The following is a 22,643-nucleotide window of genomic DNA, read 5'->3' as shown; positions in this document are numbered from 1 at the left end:
ACTCAGGGCCGTGCAAGTACCTCTGGCGTAGCGTCTTGTGCGCGCTATCAAGTACCCGACGACGCCGACCACCACCCTCTGCTCCGGCGTTTTCTTCCTGCGACAGGGGACATGGCGATGCGGACAAGTGCATCCCCACACGTCGCCGGACGGAATCGCGACGAAGCAGCGTCGAGTTCGGGCAGCTGTAATTCAATGCAGAGAAGCACACGGAACGGACAACGGCTTCGAGAAGACCAACTCCAGGAGTGTTCCAGTCGCAAGAGCCGCGTCTCAGACTTTTGGAGTTCGGTCTCTGCAGCGGGCGACAGAGTCATGTCGCCGAAGCTGTGGTCGCAGTAGGGCATCTGCAGTAGGGCAATCGAGAATGGGTACTTTATCCAATGTACATTAAGCTCCCGTCCAGCCGGCTCGGTTCCTGTGGGTGCCCGCAGCAAGATGAGCAAAAGATATGTACATACCTTACTGCTGCCGTTTGCTCCTCTCTTACTAAGTCACCTTAGTAAGTAAGGCTCTTCGTCCACACGGCAGCCACATACTAGAGGCACCTGAAAAGAGGACACTTACCCAACTAGACCCGATAGCGCGAACCAAGTCTGTATCAAAGACCCCCGTGATGCCGTCTCCAGACTTCAGACACCACATCGCCTACCTCGTCGAGGAATTGGAAAGTCCCGCAATAGGCGAAAAAATGATTTGCTGCGAGGTGTCTCGGGCATCGAGGAGGTCGAGGCATGCGGTTCCTGCTGTTAGTGCACCACCATCGGCTCCGCCGCCGAAAAGAGGTCGAGGGCTTGGTGCGGTGCCTGTGTCCGCACTAACGTGGGCTACCTGACCCTGCTTCCGTGGTTTGTGCCCAATCACCAGGGGCAATTACAATATCAGCCAATTTTCTGTGGTCTGGAGACCTCGATTTTTTTATTTTTTTTCCCTCGCACGCCTGCAAGTCCGGGGCGGGGGGAGGGGGTGCCAGGTGCTCCTCCTGGAGACGAGCCTCGTCTCTGCGGGACCTTGGACCCCTGTCGCATCGTGCTTCCGTCGGTGGCAGTGTGGATGATGAAGAGCCTCGGGAGGCTTCGGTCGCAAGCTTTATATCTCGTAGTTCCGGATCTGCCCTCGGGCGGAAGGAGGAGTTATGATAGGAGATAGACTCGTCTCGCCCGAGGCAACGTCCGAGCTTGTCGCTTATCATCGCCACGACGCCGATTGGCTGCGCAGTTCCTCCTGCGAACTGCCAACTCTCTTACTGGGACTTTCCTTATGTAACACACTCCCTTCCCAGGCCCGATGGTGATGATGCCGGTTGCTTCCCCACATTGGAAGATCATGGTGCATATAACAGTTAACATCACCATGACTGCTTCAGCAAGTGCTGCGGCAAAAGAGATGCCCACCTCTTTGAGCTCCAAGATACATATCCACGGAAATCTTGCAGAGCGATATTTGGCCTCGCTCTATGACCTAGTAGTCTTGGAGACCAGATTCAGCATGAGTAGATTCACTACTCAAGGCATCGTCAAATTCGCCAATGGACGAGTCGTTCGCTGAGCAAGGCTTCTGCGACCCTCTGCTCCTGGAAAGCATATTGGGGCAATCATTCATCAGCGCATCTGACTTGCAACCACCAGAACGTGCAAGTTTGTGCTGTCTGATGCCACGCGGCTAACCATCGAATACCGCACGAGACAGTAGGAAGCGCAAGCTACCATCGCTCATCTCAGTTTGCGTTCACGAAACAAAATTTTGATAGTCGCTGATCATGGCTCGACAGGTGTGGCACGCCAGCGGCAGCCTTCCAAGTTGGCGAACTCAATCGCCTCCAATTCAATCACCATCAGGGCTCGTCTTTTCTTCTTTTTCTCTTCCTCACTCTGTCCCTCTCATCACTTTTGAACCAGCGACAGAGTGATTAAACAGGTACGATGCGGAGCTTGAATGAAGCCATGCGAATGGTCCACCTTTCAAGCGCCGTTCTGTGTCTAAACATAGAACCGATGCCGCAACTCAGGGTCCTGAATTCGATGGCTCTTAACAAAATGTGCAGGCAATGATATGATCGTGAGCGTACGCTCCTTGAGTGCTGAGTGGCCTCCGATCCGCAGTGGCACGATTTACGGTGCTATTTTTATCAACCTTGCGCTCGCAATGGTCCAATTGACCTCTGCCGGCCTCCGGAGTGCGGCCGGCACGTTTATGGCGGTTCAGATGATATCGCATGGCTGGCGGCGCCTCGGTTGATTATTGCAGTAGGAGCACAAGGTGCTTCTGCTCTGCTGCTGAACAGCTTGAGCAGCTTTGCTGGTTTTTCTCCTTGTTGCCTACAGCCATTGATGGGGTTTAGAGGGCCCTTTGGTGGTCTAAAATAGGAATACGAGGTTCGCAGCGCGCGTAGTGGGAGACCCCGGGCGACGGTGGCTGGTAGCCGCAGACGCGACTCGTCGGGCCGGAATAGCTTCAACCCACGTCACAATTTCCCGTGTCGGGGGCGATATGATGCGATTCGGGCTTGGCCACTGCTGTCGGCGTTGATAGCGCCGTGTCCTTCACCGACAACTCGGATCTGCACATCGGGGCTGGCTGCAAACAGGGAAAAGACGAGGTCAAGCAATGGAGGAATTAACCAATGGGGTTGCCTCATACACACCGGAAGACGGCAGCGGACCTTAGGACTGGCCTAACTCTCACAACACCTGAGCATCAAGCGACAAGCTATGCGGGACTCACGACAATGCGCAGGGTTTGTAGAGCAGACAGCAAGGCAGGCGGCTGTCAGAAATGCGCGTGAGAGGTTCTCGGCCATATGCGTGCTTCGTAAGGCTGAGTTGAGTCGGCGGAACGTACATGACAATTCTGGGTTGCTTACAAAATGCCTTGGCAAAAATAAAAGGGTGATTACCTATGTGACGCAATGGGTCATATGGGGAATGCCGGGGTGAGAAAAGAAGCATCCCAGACCTCGTGTCTGCAGACGGGGGTTAGGTATGCGGTCTACCCTCTCGTTCGCCCACTCGTTCGTACCAGCGGCATGGGAACGCTGCATTGGTGCTGGCGTCGGAGGAAAGCGACCAGCGGTGGTTGTAGTGTGTCCCTTTGGAGACAATGCATATGCAGAGGAGCCAACACTTACCGACGAGGCGAAAGGAAGAAAAGGAAAAGAAGAACGTTGTTGGCCTCAAGTTTAGTTGCTCTCGTGTGAAGCTGTCAGCCACAGACAGACAGGGCTCTGGTTTGTTGCCTGTTTTGGAACACAGTCTTCCACACGGCCCAGAGCACTGCCTTTCATGTGTCTTGTTTGGTCTAGTCATATCGTAACTAACCATGCCGTTGACAGGAAGGACAGAAACGCCGAGAGCTAGATGCCGCCCACAACGACGGGAAACGATGCACCATAACTCAAATTCAGCTGCATGACCCATCGGGCAAGATCTCGCCTTCCCTGCCTCCCAGTTCCAGACGTAGCCTAGCTGACACACCACCCCGAACGACACCCCATCCTGGGGTGGGAACCGGGTCGAACATCAGGGCAACAGTTTTTCGCACCGCGCATCTGTTCCTCGTCGGTACCGCGCGCTTCATTATCGCCTTGTTCCGTTTGCCTCTTCTTTTCCTCCCCTTCTCTTGTCTCTTCCAAGCCGCAACGAGGATCCTTACTTCCACGTCAATCCCTTCCTTACACACGCTTACTCACGAGCGTTGTTCGATGACCTAACTGGCACGGCCATGCCCCCGATGTTGGCGTTCTGAATAGACGCTTACTCCGTCCGGGCTACCATCATCTTCTTCTCGATTCATTAAACGTCTTCTTGTGTGGCTCGTGTGAGTGTGCGAGCTCGTGAGGAAGAGCAGCCCACGCGGGCCGCAACTCACGCCCAAACCCATCCCACCTCCATATAAGGAGGGCCGCCACCGACGGCGGGCTTGATTGTGCCCCTCCTCGGACTTCCTCACCATGTCCATCAAGCATCGCGGAGCACCGCCTGAGCCGAACAGACAAGAGATAACCCGGGAGTATCGTCAAAGTTCAGTCCTGCTGAGAGGGAAGAAACGTCAACGACGCGGAAGCCCGTCGGCCGTTGCGGAGTTCCACCCACGCCAAAAGCGGAGAGCCGCAACCGCTGCCGCTCCGGACCGGCGACGACCACCCACCCCGTCTCTACGGCACCAGAGCTGCCGCACCTTCCATCACTTGACACCATGTCAGGCCCCTCAAGCTCCTCGTCTCCTCTAATCTCGACCAGACGCCGTGCCTGCACGGCGTGCCAGCAAGCCAAGCGTCGTTGCGACCAGCGGCTGCCACGATGTGGCCGATGCACTCAAAAGGGGCTCGAGGACTGCAACTATCCATCCCTTGAGGCCGCTGTCGCCGCAGCAGATTTCAACTTCTTCACCGATGTTCTCAGCGGCTCCGCGGCAACGCCGGACTCTCTGCATAACATCATGCCGGTACCAATCGTGCCTGACACCGACAACTCGTGGTCCATGTTCTACAACAACAACAACAACAACAACAACAACAGCAACAACAACAACAATAACAACACGGCCGCGGGTCCGACGCCATCATCATCGCTGCTACCGCCGCCGAGCAGTGAATTCGTCTCCCGGGACACCGTGACGTACTGCAGCGAGCAGTTCAGGAACTACCCTCGGCGCTGGGTCAGCCAGAATGGCGTAGCCCCCTTTATACACCCGGCTCTCTACCTCCCTACGACGAACGGCGCTGACGGACTGCCGCCAGTTTTGCAAGACTGTTTCTGCGCATGCGCAGCATACTCGGCCAAGAACGACGAAAACGCCGCCCTCGTGCTAGGCGTCCTCGAAGCCAAGGCCACCTCCCTCCTTTACGTCCCAGAGCAGGCGACATGGACTCTGCCACAACAGGTCGCGGCGCTGCAGGCGCTCGTCATGTACCAGATCATGCGCTGGTTCGATGGCGATATCCGTCAGCGCGTGCTGGCGGACTCTGTGGAGCCCGTCCTCGCAACGTGGACGTCTGCCCTGCAATCACGCGTGGGCGCAGGCGTATTTTCGACTGAGGAAGCAATACCCTCCGTCGTCCTCCCGGAGTCGCACATTCCGCCACCACAGCAGTCTTCGTCATCCTCCTCAACGTATCAACATGAAGGCCTCTCGCCGAGCAATTCTCGCTCCAATACGCCCGGCAGGCTCGCCAAAGAGGAACTGAAGGCCGTCTGGCGCCGCTGGTTGATGGCGGAGACGATCCGCCGCGTGCTCGTCATGGCACACCTCGTCCGCGCGGTATACGCGACGGCTAAACAAGGAGGGGGTTACGGGAAGCCCCGGGGCGGCGGCGGCGGCGGGCATCACGGGGCTGGGGCTCACCATCAACCCCTGAGCCTCTCGGACATGAGCTTCACGGCCCAGGCGAGGTTATGGGCAGCAACGACAGCAGAGCGGTGGAATAGATCGCGTGAAGGCGATACCCCTTGGTGGGTTGGCGGGATGGACTTTTCCGGTCTCCTGGCGCTCGCAGACCCGAGAGATGTGGATGAGTTTACGATTCTGCTCGCCGTTGTGTTTCATGATAAAGATACCATCGAGGACTGGATGAATCACGGCCCTAGTGGCATGTGATGTGTATGTTTTCTCGTGTGGCAAAGAAGACTTTCAGAAGTAGAAAACGAGAAGGAGGGGGCGGCTTTTTGTTTTTCCTCGTTAGTTTCTTTCCGTCTTGAGATTGCGTCAGCCAGACCGGCGTTTCGGCGGGGACGGTCTCGTTTCGTGCATCATCAGCGTTGTCATCAGCATTTTCTTGTTTTCCTCTATTGGTCTGTAGACAGTTGCGGATGTCTTACGGTTTTTTCTTCACGCCTTTCGCAAACGGTTTTCAACAGAAAAAAAGGGGATGATTCAGAAGGACTTGATATCCAGAGGGCTCGAGTGCATAGCATGGCGGATAGATGGTTACGAGTGCGATGACAGCAGTATTACGGCCGAAAAACTTCAGATAGACGAATTAGTACAGACATGTTAGAATAGCATATGGTATTTTGTGACGCAATGTTGTTGTATTGTACATAAATAAGCATTGTGATATATTTGAAGCTCGTTGGGGCTATGTTACTTGCGGGTATTACCTTGACGAGAAACGAGTACCAAAACGCCAACCGCAAGACCATCGCCACCTAGGGTCCACTTGTCTTGTGCGTTTTGGGAAGATAGCTACACACCGGCAGAAGAAGCTACGGGGTTGATACTACCAGGCCGCTGTCGATTAACAGAACCCCGTACAATTTGGTTGAAGTGAAGATGCGAAGAGACTCAATATAGAGAGTTTAGCGGAGGTTGATGTTTGATTCATTAGTCGTAATCTATTCCTCGAGGTGGAAGATTGTAAATGCCATGGTGTCTATGTAATGATTTCCTCCCATTCACGCTCACCGGTCGGCGGCGGTATCTCCCTTCTCATTAGAACCAAATCAGGCATACAAAAGGGCATCCTTAGGAAAGAAGGCCGCGCCATGCCTCCTCGCCGGCGCAGGTTACGCAGCCAGGCTGGATCATCTCCCTTCTGTTTTTTTATTTGTTTCAGGCGCAAAGAATGCAGGCTTGTCGCTTTCCATTGTCTGGAGAGCAGAGGCCGGGTTGATCTATATGCCCACTACAGCTCGTAGAGGACCGGCTCAGCACTCGAATGCTCTTACTGCGACGAAACTCTGCGATCCCGGGTATCGTCTTCCCCAGAAGACAAACTGCCCGAGACGAGCGGATGCGGGGCCGTGACGATGGCACTTAGCACATCTTGTATTCGGCAGAGCCCTCAGCGGCACGGGTGGGGTCCTCAGTCGGGAACTTGTAGGCGATCTTGATGTCTAGGTCGCGGCGGTTCTTCTCATTGGGCTTGACCTCGAGGCTGGCCTCAACCTCCTCGCCGGCAGACATGGTAAGAACGTCCTTCAGATAGAAGACAGTCTGCTTCCAGTGGGTGTACTTCGTATGCGGACCAGTGGAGAAGCGGATTGGCTTGTGGGCGGCGCTGAAGTCGATGTCAAACCAGGCCACGAGGGCGTGGATGAAGTCGTCGCGGCGGGCAGACAGCTTGAAGTTGGTGGCGAAGGCCAGGTCGGCAACCTGGCACTTGTACAGGTCCAGGGTGAGAACGGCGGCGGGGTCCGTGACAACGGCCTTCATGTCGACGGTGTCGACGAGCGGCTCGGCGAGAGCAGTGGCCTTGAGCGGCGTATAGTCAAAGCCGTACACGTTGTCCCAGACTGGAGGTTGCGGTTAGTGTCTGAGGTATGACTGACTGGCAACTATGTTTGCCTGCCAAGAGTCGTGGTCGAGACTTACATCCAATCTTCTCATCCTTGTAGTCGCCATCCTCGATACCAGCAACAAAGATGGTCGCCTTGTCGGGGAAGATGAGACCGCCAGGGTTGAGATACCTGTCACGGGCATAGAGGACAGTGTCCAGCATGGACTCGTAGAGCAAGAAGTAGCCCATCCACTCAGAGATGATGATGTCAACCTTGGGGAAGGGGAGCTCGACCTCCTCCATCTTGCCCTGGATCAAGGTGATCTTGTCGGACATGCCGTTAACCTTGACGATCTCGCGGGCCTTGAAAATGATGGTGGACATGTCGACACCAATAACGTGCTTGGCACCGGCCTTAACGGCGAACCTGCGCGAAGGGAAAACCTGTCAGTCTGGGGGCTCGTTGGAAGGACAAAACTGCGCGGAACAGTCTCGGAATAGGCGTACATGGACAGAATGGCAGTGCCGCAACCGACATCGAGGACAACCTTGTCCTTGAACAGGTGCTTGTTCTGGACAATGGCGTTCATGTAGGAGCGTGTGCGGACCTCATCTTTCTGCAGAGGAGACAGGGTTAGCGAGTGGTTCACCACAGATGCCAGCCTTGGAGGGGCAGCTAGCTGTGCGACGTGTTTGGCGGGCTGCATACCAACATCTCCTCGTGGATGCCTGTTCCACATTCCTTCTCGTTAGACAATTTCTTCCCCTCATCGATCGCACGTTGCAAGAAGAGGCTTACCGTGGTGGTCGTAGCTGCATAGCGTCTGTTAGCGACAGTGTCCTCGCTCTGGAGAAAAAAGCCTCCAATCACCCGGGGAGAAAACAACGTACCTCTTGAAGTAATGCTGCTCAGAGTGCGCCATGGCCTTGAGCTTCGCCTCGGCGGCGTCGACCTCCATGTGGTCGCCAGACATGGTGAATACTCGGCTGGGTTCGGGAGGGGTAGGGTTGAACAAGAGGCAGCTGCAACTATTTACTGCGACAAGTTAGAAAGTGGAAGCGGATGTGCCTGGTGGTCCTCGAGATGAAGGAGGAAATTTCACGAGGAAAGGAAACACGGACAAGCGCGCGGTGAAGGAGGAAGGGTCGGCTGGCGGGGCTGGGCCTGAACGGAGACCTTCTACACGATCGGGCAGAATGGACTGGACTGGACGGGACTGGACCTCTGAGATGCAGAGACTGCCACGACTGGAGGGGAAGAGAAGAAAAAATTAAAGCTGATTGCGCCGCTCATGCCTGTCACCGCCTGCACCCTGCATCGGCCAGTCCCCACTTCCCATTTTTGGCCACACTGCGCGGCCCTCCCAGCTGGCAGACCCTTATTGTCGGCCCGTTCCATGCCACTTTACCACCAATTGGGACCTGCTGTGAGCGAGACCTTTTCCATGGATGATAAAAGTTTCCCATGTCCGTTTGTCGTTGAGGAGCATCTCTTATTTGGTTCCTCATCGGCACGCGGACATCAAGTCATTAGGCCGCGAACATGTAAATGAACTTGAAGTCTCCTGAGTTAGGAATCATGAAGTACACAGAATGAACGGAATAGTCCAACAATTGCCATCCAACGCCACGCTATGCTATGCGACTCAGACAGAGACCACGACTCGCGGGGGAAAAGTTCCAAGACCTAGCACCACCTCTCATGTGGCTCTCTCCACTTAACTCCCAAGATCTCAAAGATCTTTCTCTCATCCTGGCCCTCAACCAATTCGCCCTCGGTCATTTTGACCCGACCAGGGCCCCTCATCACATCCTTGTATAAACCTCTCTGGTTTAACCGCATCCCCTTCTTGGAAGCCAGTAGCCGGATGCTCCTGTTGAAAATGTCGTTGCCAGTAAAGTATATCAGCGCCGCCCCTAATTCCGTTTCAGGAACAAGGAGGAAATCAACACGTCTCCATATTTTGCGGTAGTCTTTCTCATTGAAGCCGTTGATTTTCGGCAAAACACAGCAACCGTGCCACTTGCTACCGTCTCCCTCGTCTCGTGAGCTCGCCAACCTGGCGACGAGAAACCTCTGCGACTCCAGTACACGGACTAGTTCGTTAAGGAACGAGATGAGGTCGGATGTTGACTTGGTGCCCTTTTTTGTGATCAAAAAGTCGACATCTCCACTATTTTCTGCTCCCCTGCGGTAGCTGCCACCGATGATGATTTGCACCGCCGGGTCCAACTTTGCTGCCTCCGACCTCACAACAGCTCCCAGAAGCTTGACCTCAGAACGTGGGATGCGAGTGTTTAGATCATCGTAGTGGTCGATGCCAACATGTTGGTTTGCGGTCAGCTTGGCCTTTTGCTTCAAGTCCCCGAGCGTTCTGAAGCCTTGAGAAATCCAGTGGCTAGCTTGGACGCTGCCCACTCCGTATATCTTGAGGAACGTCTGCAGAATCTCATCCATAGGCTCACTTTCGGCATGCTCCAAGCGCTGGAGCCTATTAGTCGTGACGATCTCCTCGATCTTGTCCGCGAGTCTCTGGCCAACGCCGGGCAACCTGATTGCTTCTTCGGCCGTGGAAACTTTATTGGGCTGTCGTTTGAGTTGTGTGATGGCCTTCCGATATGCAATTGGGCGCCATGTATCATTTGTCCGCGTATAGTAGTCGCACATCTGTTGCAAGACCTCGATGGTGCGGTTGTTCGGATTGGTCTTGTCGCCTCCTTTCGTCCCTCCCTTATAGCAGGCAAATCTATCTTCCCAGGTCAAGTCTTTCCTGCTGCCGGACTTCGTGACAGACTGTTTCTTTCTCTGGCGCTCATCCTCAGAGCATTCATGTTCGGATTCTGGCTCGACTGGGTCCGAACTTTGCAGATCGTCTTCGTCACGTTCCAATGGCAGATCCCTATATCTCTGCAATTGGGAAATGACTCCCTCGAGTTCATCGCCGGGTGCCAAAGCTGGACTTCCTCCTGCTGGACTAGAGGAATGGTCACCAGTCCCATCGAGGGCCTGGTCAGACAAGGTTTGTCCGGCTTCTGAATGTTGGGCCGGTGTGATATCTCTCAGGGCGAGAGGCGAACCTGTCGCTGGCTGTTGCTCACTTCTTCTGTCCGAAGAATCCTGACTTCGTGAAGGTGTCGAAGGGGGTGCGTAGTCCCATTTGTCAGGCTTGGTTTGGCGCTTCTTAAGCGGTCGGTCCTGTAGTGGCAGCACTGGAAGTTGAGGTTGCTGATGTTCAACTGCCAAACTCGATGAGTGTTCCGGACATCCAGACACTTGGTATTGTTTCTGACCAGCGTTTAACAATGTCTTGAACCGAACACAGTCGAGCGGGTATTCTTCGGTGACGACAGTATATGCAGGTGAAGCATTTGTAGAGGAAAGGATTTTCTCAATGTTCTTCCATTCCAGCTTCTTGTCTACAATGACGTGGGTCGCGTCCTCCAAATTCCTCACCCAAGTGGCGCCGTACTCCTGTGATTTTCTGATACGAATCTTCCTGGCAGGTGCGATGTCGTCGTTGGGGATGAAGTAGAGGCGCATTCCGCGCAAGACCTGTTGCGCATCCGGCACAAGCTTGAGACTCGGCTCCCTCTTTCTCTTTTTCATGGCCATGATGGACGGCGAGTTGTCCGCTACATGAGCAAGCAAATGCCGCTTTGCTGGGAGCGGGGTCGTGGAAATTCTTGTGAGAGTGGGTAGGGGCTGGAGGGGCTGCCTGGATGAAGAGTCCGGAATTGGAGTGTCCTCAACAAAACTGGTGTCTGCGGCTGGAGATGCACCTCGATCTTTCCTTCCCGGGCCCTTGATCTCGGCGAGAGGAGTGCGTTCGATGATGTCCTTCCGCCTAAACTCCGCGAGGGGCGGTGTGGTCGATGTCGGAGCTGAAGTCGTCCTTGTTTTAGTTGGGTGAGAAGGAGGAGCGATGACAATTGGTGATGTTTCTCGTAACGGTTGACGAGGTTGCGCCGCGGCTTGGAAGGCCTTTAAACGTCGTCTGTGCTGTTCCTCGGCTTCCTCAAAATCGTCGTCACCATCATCTGCCAAGTAACCGATGGCCTCCAGATGATGAAAAAAGCGAGCTTTGTCTCTCAATGGGGTGTCTGTGTTTGTCATGGTGCGTCGACGATGTCCAAGAGGTTCGCGATAGCCCTGCTGTTGAACGCTGCTGAGCCGCCGTCATGTCGAGGTTGGTTCGCTGCCTGGACTTGATGGATGGATGGACGGAGCAAAATTCTAGGTGGGCGAAGGCGACACCGAGGCAAGGCAGCTTGCCTGTTGGGGTGAGGTGTCAATTGAAGGGAGGGATGGATGGATGGATGGATGTCTTTGTTATGGCCCATAGGTAGGTCGGTGCGATTGGAACTGAATATGGGTGGCCCGAAAGGGGTGCTGCACCGTGGGGAACAGCGCCGCATTAGTGTTGTGGCCGCTGCAAGTCATCCAATTAAGCCATCCATGGATGCCTCAGCACTGACAGCTCCCCCACCGGTAAGGTAAGAAGCACCCAATAGGCTCTTTCCGAGCGGATTGGCTCCAGCCTGCCTCAGATCGACTAGATGTGCATCGACACGGAATTCTTCAAGGCAGGATACGTGCATGGGTCTCGGACTCAGCATACCTACCTTGGAGACATGGGATCTAGCAGGCTAATCCATCGGCATCCTGCCATCAGCCTCATCGGCTCCAACTTTACGAACAGTCATGCAGCACGGTATGTTCGACCAGCGCAACCCGCACCTCTTTCGCCAACTAGGTCTGCCGATCATCGCACTGGTGGTAAGACGTTGAATTCCGTTTACTCGAACAAAGAAACTTATTTTGGTCTATTTGCCAAAAAAGAACCAGCCCACGAGTCGTCGCCGGCTTGTCCTGCTTTTAGTGTATAAATTACAACAAGTACAGCGGTCAGGGAAGGACCGTCTCATCCTCCGCTTCCCATGGTATCACCGTAGTCCAAAACTTCCAAGTGTATGTTCAAAACGTCGCTCATTTCCATCATAGTTTAACTCCTGATAGTTGATAAGTCCCACCTTGTAGCGATCAGGCTGAAGGCTTGAAGGTGACTGTGATATTGGATCCTGGTTGGGCCGGTAGCATTGCCGTGCTGTGATAGGTTTGGTTGTTCCATCGGAATCTCCTTCCAGGATCCTTCAACTTTTATTTTTTGTTTTCTTGTTTGAATCGGCGCTGCATCATAGTCATGTATGGGGTTCACTGGGCGTGACCAAACTGTGGAGGGAAGTGTGATGATCCTGCGAAGTTGCGAGCATCCATCAACGGAATGCTGTTGTTCTTCTCCATCGGTTGGAAGGACGCCATGTCGTTGGAGTAACGGCTGGCAGCCTCGTTGTCCATGTCATTCAGAACCTCCCTGGTAAGCTCAACATAGTCGTATGCAAACTCGCCGATCTCGGCATCGTCGATACCTAGAATCTCGGCCTCCTCCGTGGCGCGAAGACGAAGGCCAGGGATCATGTTCATGATGAAAAGTATGATGCAAGTACCAACGAAAGAATAGGCACCGCCAGTGAAGGAGTCAGCGAGCTGGTACCCAAGCTGAATCCAGTTGTGGTTGATCCAGCCGCCGTCGATGGTTGAAACGCCGTCCAGGTGCGCAATGTAGTTAGCAGCGAAGAAGGCCGTACAGACGTTGCCGACCAGACCGCCGATGCCGTGGACGGCGAAAATGTCGAGGGCATCGTCAATCCTCAGAATGAACTTCAGCTTGGTGGCGTAGTTAGCAAAGGCAGCTCCAAGGACGCCGAAGGGAACGGCAGCCCACACTGGGACGTATCCTGGAGTAAGTCAGTAAGGTGTGGTCCGTCGCAGGTACACACTGCGCATCACGTACCAGAACCAGGAGTAATGGAAACCAAGCCAGCAACGACACCAGAGCAGAATCCGACCGTGGACCACTTGCGCTCCAGCCTGTAGTCCAGTACACACCAAGTGATGCCTCCGACGCAAGCCGCTAGATTCGTTACGACAGCAGCAAGGACAGCGCGCAAGTTTGCCGATAGCGCCGATCCAGCGTTGAAACCAAACCAACCAACCCACAGAAAGACGGTGCCAATAACAATGTGAGTGACATTGTGGGGTCGGTAGTTGAGCTCGTGGGTGCCGTGACCGCGGCGCTTGCCCAACATCATGGAGTAGGCCAGAGCGGCTGTGCCAGACGCGATGTGCACGGGGGTTCCTCCGGCAAAGTCGAGACCACCCATCTTATTAGACCAGCCACTAGGGTTCCACGTCCAGCAGGCGATAGGATCGTAGATAACCGTCGCCCAGATAAACATGAAGATGACGCACGGGAGCATGCGTCCACGCTCGGCAACGGCTCCGGTCGCAAGAGCAACCGTGATGCACGAGAACATTCCCTGGTACACGGCGAAGAGGAGATCGGGAAGGCGGTCGGAGCCTACGGAAGGTCGGGCGAGAACGTTCCTGAAGCCAAAGTTGGCCAGGTCGCCAATAAAGGCGCCTGCTGTGTGCGAAAAGGTGAGAGAATAACCCCAGAAGAACCATTGGAAGCTGGTGACGGCCGTGGCCATAACGGAGAGCCAGATGAGAGACAAGGCCGACTTTCTTCGGGCCAATCCAGAGTAGAAGAAACTGAACGAGGTGGTGTTAATCACTGCACTGGTGACTGTCGTTCGGAAGTGATCGAGCTTACCCGACTCCGGGGATCATGAGCAGCACGAGAGCTGTCGCAGTGATCATCCATGCGATATCACCAGTCTTGAAGTCCCCTCATTAGCGGTCCGTCACATGGGCCTCACGAATGTGAGGAAACGTTGGCCGCGACATACCTCGTACCAAATGTTGAGATCTTCTGTGAGAGAATCTCCTCCTGTAGGGCCGGAGCCGTTGTATGGCACCAGGTGCACGTAGTCGAGGTCGTTGAGGTCGACCTGGTCGACCAAGTCTCCGAGGGACGCCATTGTTCTAGGTCGTTCGGTAACGCTCGAAGCCGATTCGGGAAATCGTATACACTGGGACCGCGGAGACAGTCGATTACAGACCAGACCACGGCCAGACGGGACAATCGACAAAATGCTGAATCAAGAGGCCTTGTCGACAGGCTCTAAGTGAGCGAAGGCTCGGATGAGAGCGCTGTATACCGTCGCGGGGTTTGCAGAAGAGACAGCAATGGGTCAGGCAACATGATGAAGTGCGGACGAAACTGTGTGGACGTGGGAGGCGCGAAGCTTATGAATGTGGATGCCAGGCGTTCAGCACGCAGAGTTGCGTTGCGGGCGGCGGAATGAGTAGCCCTGAGAGTGGCGGGCAAGCTAGCGGGACGGACGGTACTTTGGAGTTCGCAGGCCTCGCCCGACGACTCCAGAGGCAGCAAAGACACCGACCGGCGGATCAGAGAGCAAGAAAGAGTCGCAGCATTACTGGGCTGTCCCACGGAGGACGCCTGGGAACTGCCTGGGCCGTTCAGGGCCAAGGCTTGCCGGACTAGGGACTAGGGTGTGGCCAAAGTTTTCTTTCGAGGGGGTTACGGGTGTGGGAGGTCGTCTCTCACTCACTCACTCACCCACACTCTCCCACCTTCATCTTTCATACTCACCAATGCAGGCGTTGCAGGGTTTCCAGCAGGGTTCCATTTCCAGCAGGGCCAATCGGCAGGGGGGAGGCACGGGGGCGGAGGCTTATCGATTGCGACGTACCTGTCCGTAGATCTACTCTACGCAGTAGTGCCTCTGCCGTCAGGGGTTTGGAAGGGGGATTGGATGAGTGGTCCAGGGGACAGACGAAGATGCGATACATACCTAGCCGACGGCTTTTAACCTGCTACAGTATGTGAGGTCTGCCAACACAGCGACGCAGTCGGAGGGAAAAGCAACCTCAGACGGCTACTACCTACCGCCGTACAAAAGCCGCCGTACAAAAGAAGACGACGGGTCGCCGTGTTTGGTTAGTGCGTATCCGTATCTCGTCCAGGACTCCAGACCGAGACTAATCTTGCTGACTTGATCCAACCTGGCATCAGACGGCCTTGTTGGACGACGGCACGCAGAGCTCTTGAGAACAAGTTCCATCAAACCAGGCCTTTCGTTCGAATGCAGGTCACAATGGATGAAAAAATGCATGTGCTTCCTTAATTTGACCACGCCCCCTCCCTGCTGCATCACAAGGGTCCGGATTCCCATTGACTGGCAGAGAATCAATGGGGAAGCACCCGCTGCTGTTATCAAAAGCAAGGGTTCCGGGTGTCTAGCACGGTATAGATAACGGTCAGAGAAGCCACCTACAGTCGATGCCTCATATTTTCAGCTGTCAAATTGTACGTGCCGTTTCTCCTGTTCTCCGAGTAGCCGACAATGATGCGGTCGTTGCAGTCCCGAATAAAGACGACAATGGCCAGAACATGTCCTTAGTCGCTACGGGCGCAGGATAGGACAGATCCGGGGAGGCACAGCGACATCTCCTAGACCCCTGAGACGATGCACCAGCGGGCGAAGCGCTGTTTGCAGCCGGATGGACTTCATTGCCAATTACCATAGTACACTGCGAGGACACCGTTTCGCTCGTCTGGCCATGGCGGCAACTGTGATGAGCGCGACGGCATCGGCACGAGAGACAGACACATTTCGGGTAGGGCTTCGGTTCGGGATGGGTATTCACTATTCAGGGACAAACGAAGGCGAAAAATAGGCTTTAGGAGATGCATGGAAAGTGAACCACGTTGTGTATGACCATGTTTCTTGAGACGAAATACGGAAAAGTCGGCCGTCGTCTGGTGTCTGCCTGAAACGGGCGGAATTTGAGCAATCTCATCACTGTCATGATTCGCCCAGTGTCTGAGTCCTTCATCATCTCCGTTCATCTCGTCCGCCTGCCGTATTCGACATGGCACTGAGCTGAGCAGACCAAAGCAGAGAATCAGAAGAGCAATATCCATAACTAAGTTACCCAAGCACCAAAGGTACCTTAAGGAGGCGAAGCTCCCCAGTTCTTAGCTTTGCAGCTTCCCATCTGGACATCGAGCCCATAACGCCGGTTTGGGGAAGTGGACAAGGATGACAAGGCAACCTTCCCGCCGCTACCAACCTGATGGGAGACCGAAGGCAGCACGCCTACCTTACGACAAAAGAAGGCAGGGGCACCGGCCGAAGTGCCCGAGTAACTGCACTTTGTCATGATAAGCCATCCGCGGCTGATTGGACGATACCGCTCCGGCGAGAACGCGGTAGGTGCCCCGGTGCGTGCCAGTGGGGGCCGGCCAGCTTCCAGTGGCATTCACCTTCGAACCTTCTTTGCTTTTCCTGGACCCCTGCCCATCCACGTCCCATCCACGCTCCGCCCCTCCTTTTCAACATCACTTCCTCCAGTGTCTTTCTCCTGCTCCTCCTTCTGCTGCGCTGCTGCGAGTCACAATGTCCGTCAGTCTGTCTCTCCTTCCTACCTACCTAACCAAGGCTCGCAGCACTTGACTTTAACAGCGGGCTCTCTCGCCGTTGAACCGTGCATGAGACCGACCTCATGCCGTGCGACAACAAAAAAAATGTTCTCTCGGCATCAACCGACTTTTCCCGCGTGTTAGTCTCCGTACATACATCAGCCCGCCGGCCAGCGTCTCAATCTCTCTGATGCTACGCCAGAGGTAGGTTTGCTTGAAACAGAAATGCTCCGGCGCCAGCAGCGCCCTGTGTTGATTATCCATCTCACCGAAAATCACCAATGCTTCATCTCGGCCTGCAGGGATATCAACCCGCCCTACCACCTGTCCCACACGAACTCAAGGACCGCCGGCTGCACCAGGCCTCCCGGACTTTTGTCCTGCTCTCCTCCCACTGGCGTCAGTGCTGGCCACTCTCTTTCCAGAACAGGCATCTTGCGTGGTTCCTCGCCCTCATTGTCGTACACTAGGCATCTGTTGACCCAGCCAACTAGCGTTGCGCTGTGCCTGGCATACGATATGTACTACATACGGGGGCTGTGGATAGCGCAACATTGGCTACCACTCTTTGCAAGTGCTGCCACCGTCAGCTCAGAGGCCGTGCGCATGTTGGGCTTCCGCTTGACCGTCCCCCACGGCCAACTTTGATCTGCCACTGCAGAAGGTCTGATAGAAGACTGGCGTGAGCCATCACTATCATCTGTTGGCAGGGGAGATCGAACGGCCCCCTTGTCAGATCATGGAATTTCTCACACTTTCTCGTCATACAGTCATCTCCAAGGGTGTTTATCTCCCCAGAGTTAAGGGGGCCGAATCCTACCTCCAGGAACCATCTCCGAGCCTTCCGTCACGTCATTCGACCGTGGCTCATGATCCGCGCCAGGAAATGCTCTCGACTCCGCCTCCTAAGTGCTTGGTCATATCAACAACCCTCTGCTGCCACGCGAGCCAGCCCATGACCATCTCGTCAGCTACGATATTAGTTGCGGGGCCACATGAAGTGTATGCGTGTCTGGTCGTCGACGACGGCTGTCGCTCATAAACTGGTTGTAATCTGAAAATGGTTTTGCTGAGAGAAGCGCTGGATGGCCGCATCTACAGGCACCAAAGTTTGAGAATTCCTTGTGCGGGCATGGCCAGAACGCTAGATTGGGACACGAGAGCCACAAAGTCTTGAATGATTCATCAAACAGAAGGCGCTTAGGCCCCAGTCATGCCGCCCCTGAATCTCAGAGCACGTCTTGGAAATGGCTAAACCTCCATCATCAACGGCGGTGTTGGATCTGGGCTTCGGCAGCTACCTTGCCTGCTCGATGAGCCGCTGCTGAACGGCATCTCGGTGTCGGCTAGGCCCGATGGAGTCTTGCAGACTTCCATCAGTCTGGCCCTTGCAACTATCTCGAACGCTTGCGTTGTAAACCCCCAGCAAATGCTTCGCAAGCAGTGTCAAATCTAGCCTTGTCCCGCCGACGAAGCTTGGCGGCCAACCTCGGACGGCGAGCAGGTTATCTCGGTGCTTACGATACTAATAACAAGGGCACTGTTGAAACGTTCTCGTCCATGTCACCTGCATCAACCGCATTTCCCACGGAAGCGCGGGAGAAAGCCGCGTAATTGTGCTTACAGGTGAGAGCTAGCAGGATTTCGTAGACGATAGGACAGTTCGGCCCTGAATCTTAGCTTCTTCTCTATTCTGCCCTGTCGTTCATGACATGGTTCATTTCTACCCCTTTATGGCTACCCGTTTGCCAAAAGTATGACTGGCGAGTAACAAAGTCAAGTTGTGGCTGCGCAAGCATCAATCGAGCTGAGGCATAATGCCAGACGATATGTAACATTCTCTCCGCCAACTGTACTCTATCAGTTTGTTTAGGAGACCCTTACTTTCTCCTATATGTGCACATGTATTTGGGGCGTGTTGAAGAACACCCCACCATTGCGCAAGGGTGGAGCGTCCGTCCTGAAAGAATGGATGATATATTCTGTTGCTCAGCTCCACCTCTACTGAGGCTATCAAGGGTTGCAGATCGTCGCGATGTCAGTTTTGCGCGGTGATGTTCGCATTATTTGCCCGTGGTCGGCTGTGTTCAGCATTGACAAGCGGTCCTCTGGCGCAGTGTCTTCCGTAGGCAGATGGAACGATGTTTGACGGTCATGACGGAAATCACCTCTCGTGAGCCCGACGAGTAAAGAATCTATCTAGTACATTGAGTAAACCTAGGCTTCCCCTCGCTGACTGTATTATCTCTTAGACACACTCCTGCTCCCAATGACCGCGATCAGACACCTGCCGACAGAGAGCCTGCCAAACAGGTAGACCCAACCACATTGACAACCCTTCCTCCAACTTAGCTAATCAAAGCCCCTCGCGGGAGCAATGCCCAGTGTCCACCACAAGAGCACTTCCGCTGCTGCGCCAGGACGAACGTGAAGCCGGGTCTCGAGCCAGAGGCATCTTCCATAATGGCAGCGCACCGTACACAACGCCTCCACTGCGGCGTCTTCGCCTCCTCGAGCTCCTTCGCGCCTCTGACCGGCGGACCGACCAGCTCGACACGCTTGAACGCGTCGATGTACTGGCCCCGCGCCTTCCTGGCTGATAAAGAGCGGCGGTCGTCGTCAATCTCGAGGAGGTCAAAGTCTGCAAAGAAGAGCTTGGACGGGTCGGTCTGTGCGCGGTAGTTCTTGAGGTCTGTATTGAAAAACTTGAGAAGGACTTGGAGGAACGATGGGGGTGGAGAGGAGGCTAGAAGCATGTTGAGCTCGCAGTGGAACTGGGCGCCCTTGATCTGTTGCTCGATGGCTTTGGGGTTCCCCTGAGCGCCGGCGGGGTTCTTGTTCGCTAATGCCGCGAGAGACGTCTGATAGGCCGAGCGGATATCGTTGTTGAGCACGGTGAGGAGGCGGTCGAACTCTTGTACTTTTATGAGGCTACTTGATGTAACGCGCTGCATCTTTTGGTATGCCTTGTAAAGGACCGTGTGGAGGTTCTTGGATGTCGCAGCGTTGGGGTCGTTGGCATTTGAAATCGCAGCTCGACGCTCGTAGAACTCGATGGCTCTGTTGGAGAGGATCTCGAGGTGAAGTATGCGGCGGCAAACGGCAGAGAGGAAGCCACGGGTAGAAGAGCAGAGGAGGAGATGGAGCGAAACGTCAGAGCGGGACTGTAGGTAGGCGCTCATCTCTGAGAAACGCTGCGGGGTGAGGAGAGCGAGGAACTGCGGATCGTCCAGAAGGGCGAAAAGAGAATCAGTGAGCCACGAGAGCAGGTCGAGAGACCACTTCGCACATCCCGAGAGGGCATCAACGACTTCGTGCTCGTCCAAGGGGCTAAGCTTCTCGCGGATGTTGACCGGTGTATTACTGGCGATTGTGATGAGGATGACGACGTTGCGCGCATTGAGAGCTAGCATCGCAAATTTGCTGCCAAAGGAGCGTGGCTGGAACATTCCCTTGTATCCCAAGTGATTGAGAATGCTCAAACACATTTGAAGTGAGCTGTTCCGGACAAGACTATCGTGATGGGTGTCTTCAGAGTAATCCACGGGAATCTTGAGCATGCGTACAATCTCGTTCATCCAGTCGAAGGTGAAGCCTATTCAAGTCAGACGGCTCAGTAGGAGAAAGGTGAAAAGGCCCACGCACGCTTCTTGTCTGCATATGGTCTTGCAACGGCTAGGATGTCGTCGTAGTTGATACTGTTAAAAGTCGCTGTTGACGCAGCGACCGTCAGGCCCGCCAGCACTGCGGAGTATTGAGCTGTAACACATCGGTCAGCGCAACAATGACAATATTAATGGCTAGATATCATTACCCTCTTGGTTGGAGTTTCCGATATCCCCCAATGGATAGTGCAATCTTGTCCATTTCACTTTCCCGTCGTCCTGTATCTTGACCAGGGAACAGTTGGTTGGGGACAGGGCTGCTTGTAGACCTGTAGGGTTGTGTAAGCCGAAGTTGCAAGTAGGAAACAGAGTCTGGGCTCACAAGGGGAATCATCCTGAAAAGTGAAGCCGACCTGGTTGAGAGACATAATGCGCTCCAGGTTCATTTCGTTGTATATTTCCTGTAATGTGAAACGGTCGCGGTACTCCACAGAGCCGTCACTAAACGCCAGACAGACGACTCTGCCGTATTGTAGACTATGAACACCGATGATTGCTTTGTTAATTACCACGGGGTCGTATTTCTTGAGGCGAGATGTGGGCTTGGGCTGTGCCAGGGTTTAGCATTGGTAACTTTTCGTGTATGGCTCTATGCTTACTGTGGGTGCTGAGCCCGTGCTATTTCTCCGGTTTCCCAGCTGCTCAAAGGCAGGATGCAGACTTTGGGGCTGGTCGTTGATGACCTCCCATTTGTCAATGATGCTCTGTGTTTCTTGGTACGGGGTATTCGGGGTTGGCAGGTAAGTGCGGACAGTGAGGATGACAAGAGGAGCCCATCCCTGGCCAGTCAGATCCATAGTCGATGGCAAGATCTCTAGGTGTGTTAACTGTGTCATGGCGGAGTCAACCGGCGACGTACTTGATCCGCCAGGCAACCAGCTGGAGATGGCGACATGCTTTTCTTGCATTGTCGGGTTCAGCGGCTGGCTCCCTGGGGGTGGCTTATTGTCTGATTGTGACTGCGGTAGACCCCAGTGTGTGCCCACCCTCACAACTTTCAGTTGCTTAGATGCAGTAGCCAGAACCACCCACAATGAGCCTGCATAAAACGTTAACAACTGCGGTGGTTATGTTGGCGAGTTACTCACTCTTGTCGCTGTGAAGGGCGGCATGTGTGATCAAGTCGTCAGATGAGTTGATGCTCTCGAGCTCCAAGGTTGTCTCTTCAATCTTGTTGTTATTCTGGGCCCAGAACATCTTCAAGTTACCGTTTGCTGTCACGCACAGCAAAGCACTCTTTGACTGGTTAGGGTGCCAAGGGCCATACGCATGGACGAAAGAGCTCTCGTATCGATACTGATTTCCATCCTTGACGGCTGGTCCATGGCACACGTAGTACTGAGCATAAGCAGGACGTTAGCGGGGGAAAAGATGATGCATTGAACTACTAACCTGCTTGCTTTGAGGGGCCAAGGCAAGCCAGTAACAACCAACGACAGCGTGAAGGTCGTCGCATGGCTCGTGGTCCCATTTCCGAGTGGCAAAGGGTCGGTTCAGGTTGATGGAGTAGGTCAATATTGAAACTCGCCCTGTTGCGTCGATGACAGCCAGCTCGGGGCTCGCGGTTGACGCCCAAGCAAGATGAACAATAGGGCTCGATGGATTTGTGCTGACGAGTTCAACCTTTGTAGGCTCGCTGAGGCCCCATTCGCCATTGTCGGGGTGAGAACGCAGAAACCTGGTTTCCAGCGACCTGCCATCTGGAGAGACGGAGGCGATAGCGCCAGATCTCGACCAGGCCACTCCCCTAGTATTTCAGTAAGTACAAGTCTCATAGTTGTTACGAAAGTGTGTATGGTAGGGTGCTCACTGGCAACAGCCACGAGTTCGCAGTTCATCTATCCTCTGGCGCAGCTGCTTGGAGGGGGGGCGCGCGGTCTGGAGAGACAGGCTAACGCCAACTCCGACGCCGACGCCGACGCCGACCCCGTCACCGAACAGGTCATCGACGTCGAGCTGATCAACTTGCATGGGACCACCGTTCATGGCATTGTCCAGCATGAGAGGCATCTTTGCTTCAGTCATGAGGGCCGTTAGTCCAAATATTGATGTTTACGAATGCTTGTGCGCATTCAATTCAAAACTCCAACGTCGTCAACGACTAAGACTCGTCTCAGTGAGGCTGTAGGGTTGATTTCAGGGCGACGACTTTACAAGCCGGCTGGGGGTCATCTTCCGGAGTAGTTGAGTGATAGGAAGTTGATCCTTCTAGTTGGACTGGAACCGAAAATGCTGCCCGGAAGGTATGGACAGGCAGGCTGAATGTCGTCGTTTTGTGAGGTGGCTTCGAATTGGATGGGTAAGGTAGGTTGGCACGTTGGTAGGTCGAGTCGACAATCAGTGATTTGTTGG

General features: G+C 54.4%; 5 protein-coding genes across 5 annotated transcripts; 1 reads left to right on the top strand and 4 right to left on the bottom strand.

Annotated features, from left to right (window-relative positions):
- Window positions 1–4,194: 4,194 nt before the first annotated feature.
- GCG54_00009714 (Transcription factor gsfR2) lies at window positions 4,195–5,595 on the top strand (the record flags this gene model as incomplete). Its single annotated transcript, XM_045409654.1, has 1 exon — window positions 4,195–5,595. The coding sequence occupies one exon, from the start codon at window positions 4,195–4,197 to the stop codon at window positions 5,593–5,595; it is 1,401 nt and encodes a 466-aa protein (XP_045262178.1).
- Window positions 5,596–6,753: 1,158 nt separating this feature from the next.
- On the bottom strand, window positions 6,754–8,190 carry GCG54_00009713 (Protein arginine N-methyltransferase 1; the record flags this gene model as incomplete). The annotated part of the gene is made up of 5 exons (XM_045409653.1): window positions 6,754–7,232; window positions 7,312–7,643; window positions 7,724–7,879; window positions 7,930–8,040; window positions 8,108–8,190. The coding sequence occupies 5 exons, from the start codon at window positions 8,188–8,190 to the stop codon at window positions 6,754–6,756; spliced, it is 1,161 nt and encodes a 386-aa protein (XP_045262177.1).
- A 713-nt stretch (window positions 8,191–8,903) lies between these two features.
- On the bottom strand, window positions 8,904–11,330 carry GCG54_00009712 (DNA polymerase lambda; the record flags this gene model as incomplete). The annotated part of the gene is made up of 1 exon (XM_045409652.1): window positions 8,904–11,330. One exon carries the CDS (start codon window positions 11,328–11,330, stop codon window positions 8,904–8,906), a length of 2,427 nt encoding a protein of 808 aa, XP_045262176.1.
- Window positions 11,331–12,428: 1,098 nt separating this feature from the next.
- GCG54_00009711 (Ammonium transporter 1) lies at window positions 12,429–14,158 on the bottom strand (the record flags this gene model as incomplete). The annotated part of the gene is made up of 4 exons (XM_045409651.1): window positions 12,429–13,012; window positions 13,069–13,829; window positions 13,891–13,955; window positions 14,027–14,158. The coding sequence occupies 4 exons, from the start codon at window positions 14,156–14,158 to the stop codon at window positions 12,429–12,431; spliced, it is 1,542 nt and encodes a 513-aa protein (XP_045262175.1).
- Window positions 14,159–18,974: 4,816 nt separating this feature from the next.
- Window positions 18,975–22,316, bottom strand: GCG54_00009710 (Mediator of RNA polymerase II transcription subunit 16; the record flags this gene model as incomplete). Its single annotated transcript, XM_045409650.1, has 8 exons — window positions 18,975–20,221; window positions 20,272–20,385; window positions 20,441–20,560; window positions 20,614–20,839; window positions 20,891–21,330; window positions 21,380–21,629; window positions 21,684–22,038; window positions 22,102–22,316. The coding sequence occupies 8 exons, from the start codon at window positions 22,314–22,316 to the stop codon at window positions 18,975–18,977; spliced, it is 2,967 nt and encodes a 988-aa protein (XP_045262174.1).
- Between the last annotated feature and the right edge of the window lie 327 nt (window positions 22,317–22,643).

Source organism: Colletotrichum gloeosporioides (assembly GCF_011800055.1).
Source record: "Colletotrichum gloeosporioides strain Lc1 chromosome Unknown consensus_57, whole genome shotgun sequence".
NCBI lineage: Eukaryota > Fungi > Ascomycota > Sordariomycetes > Glomerellales > Glomerellaceae > Colletotrichum > Colletotrichum gloeosporioides.
The sequence above is the reverse complement of the archived record's forward strand: the minus strand, read 5'-3'. Positions and strand labels throughout refer to the sequence as shown.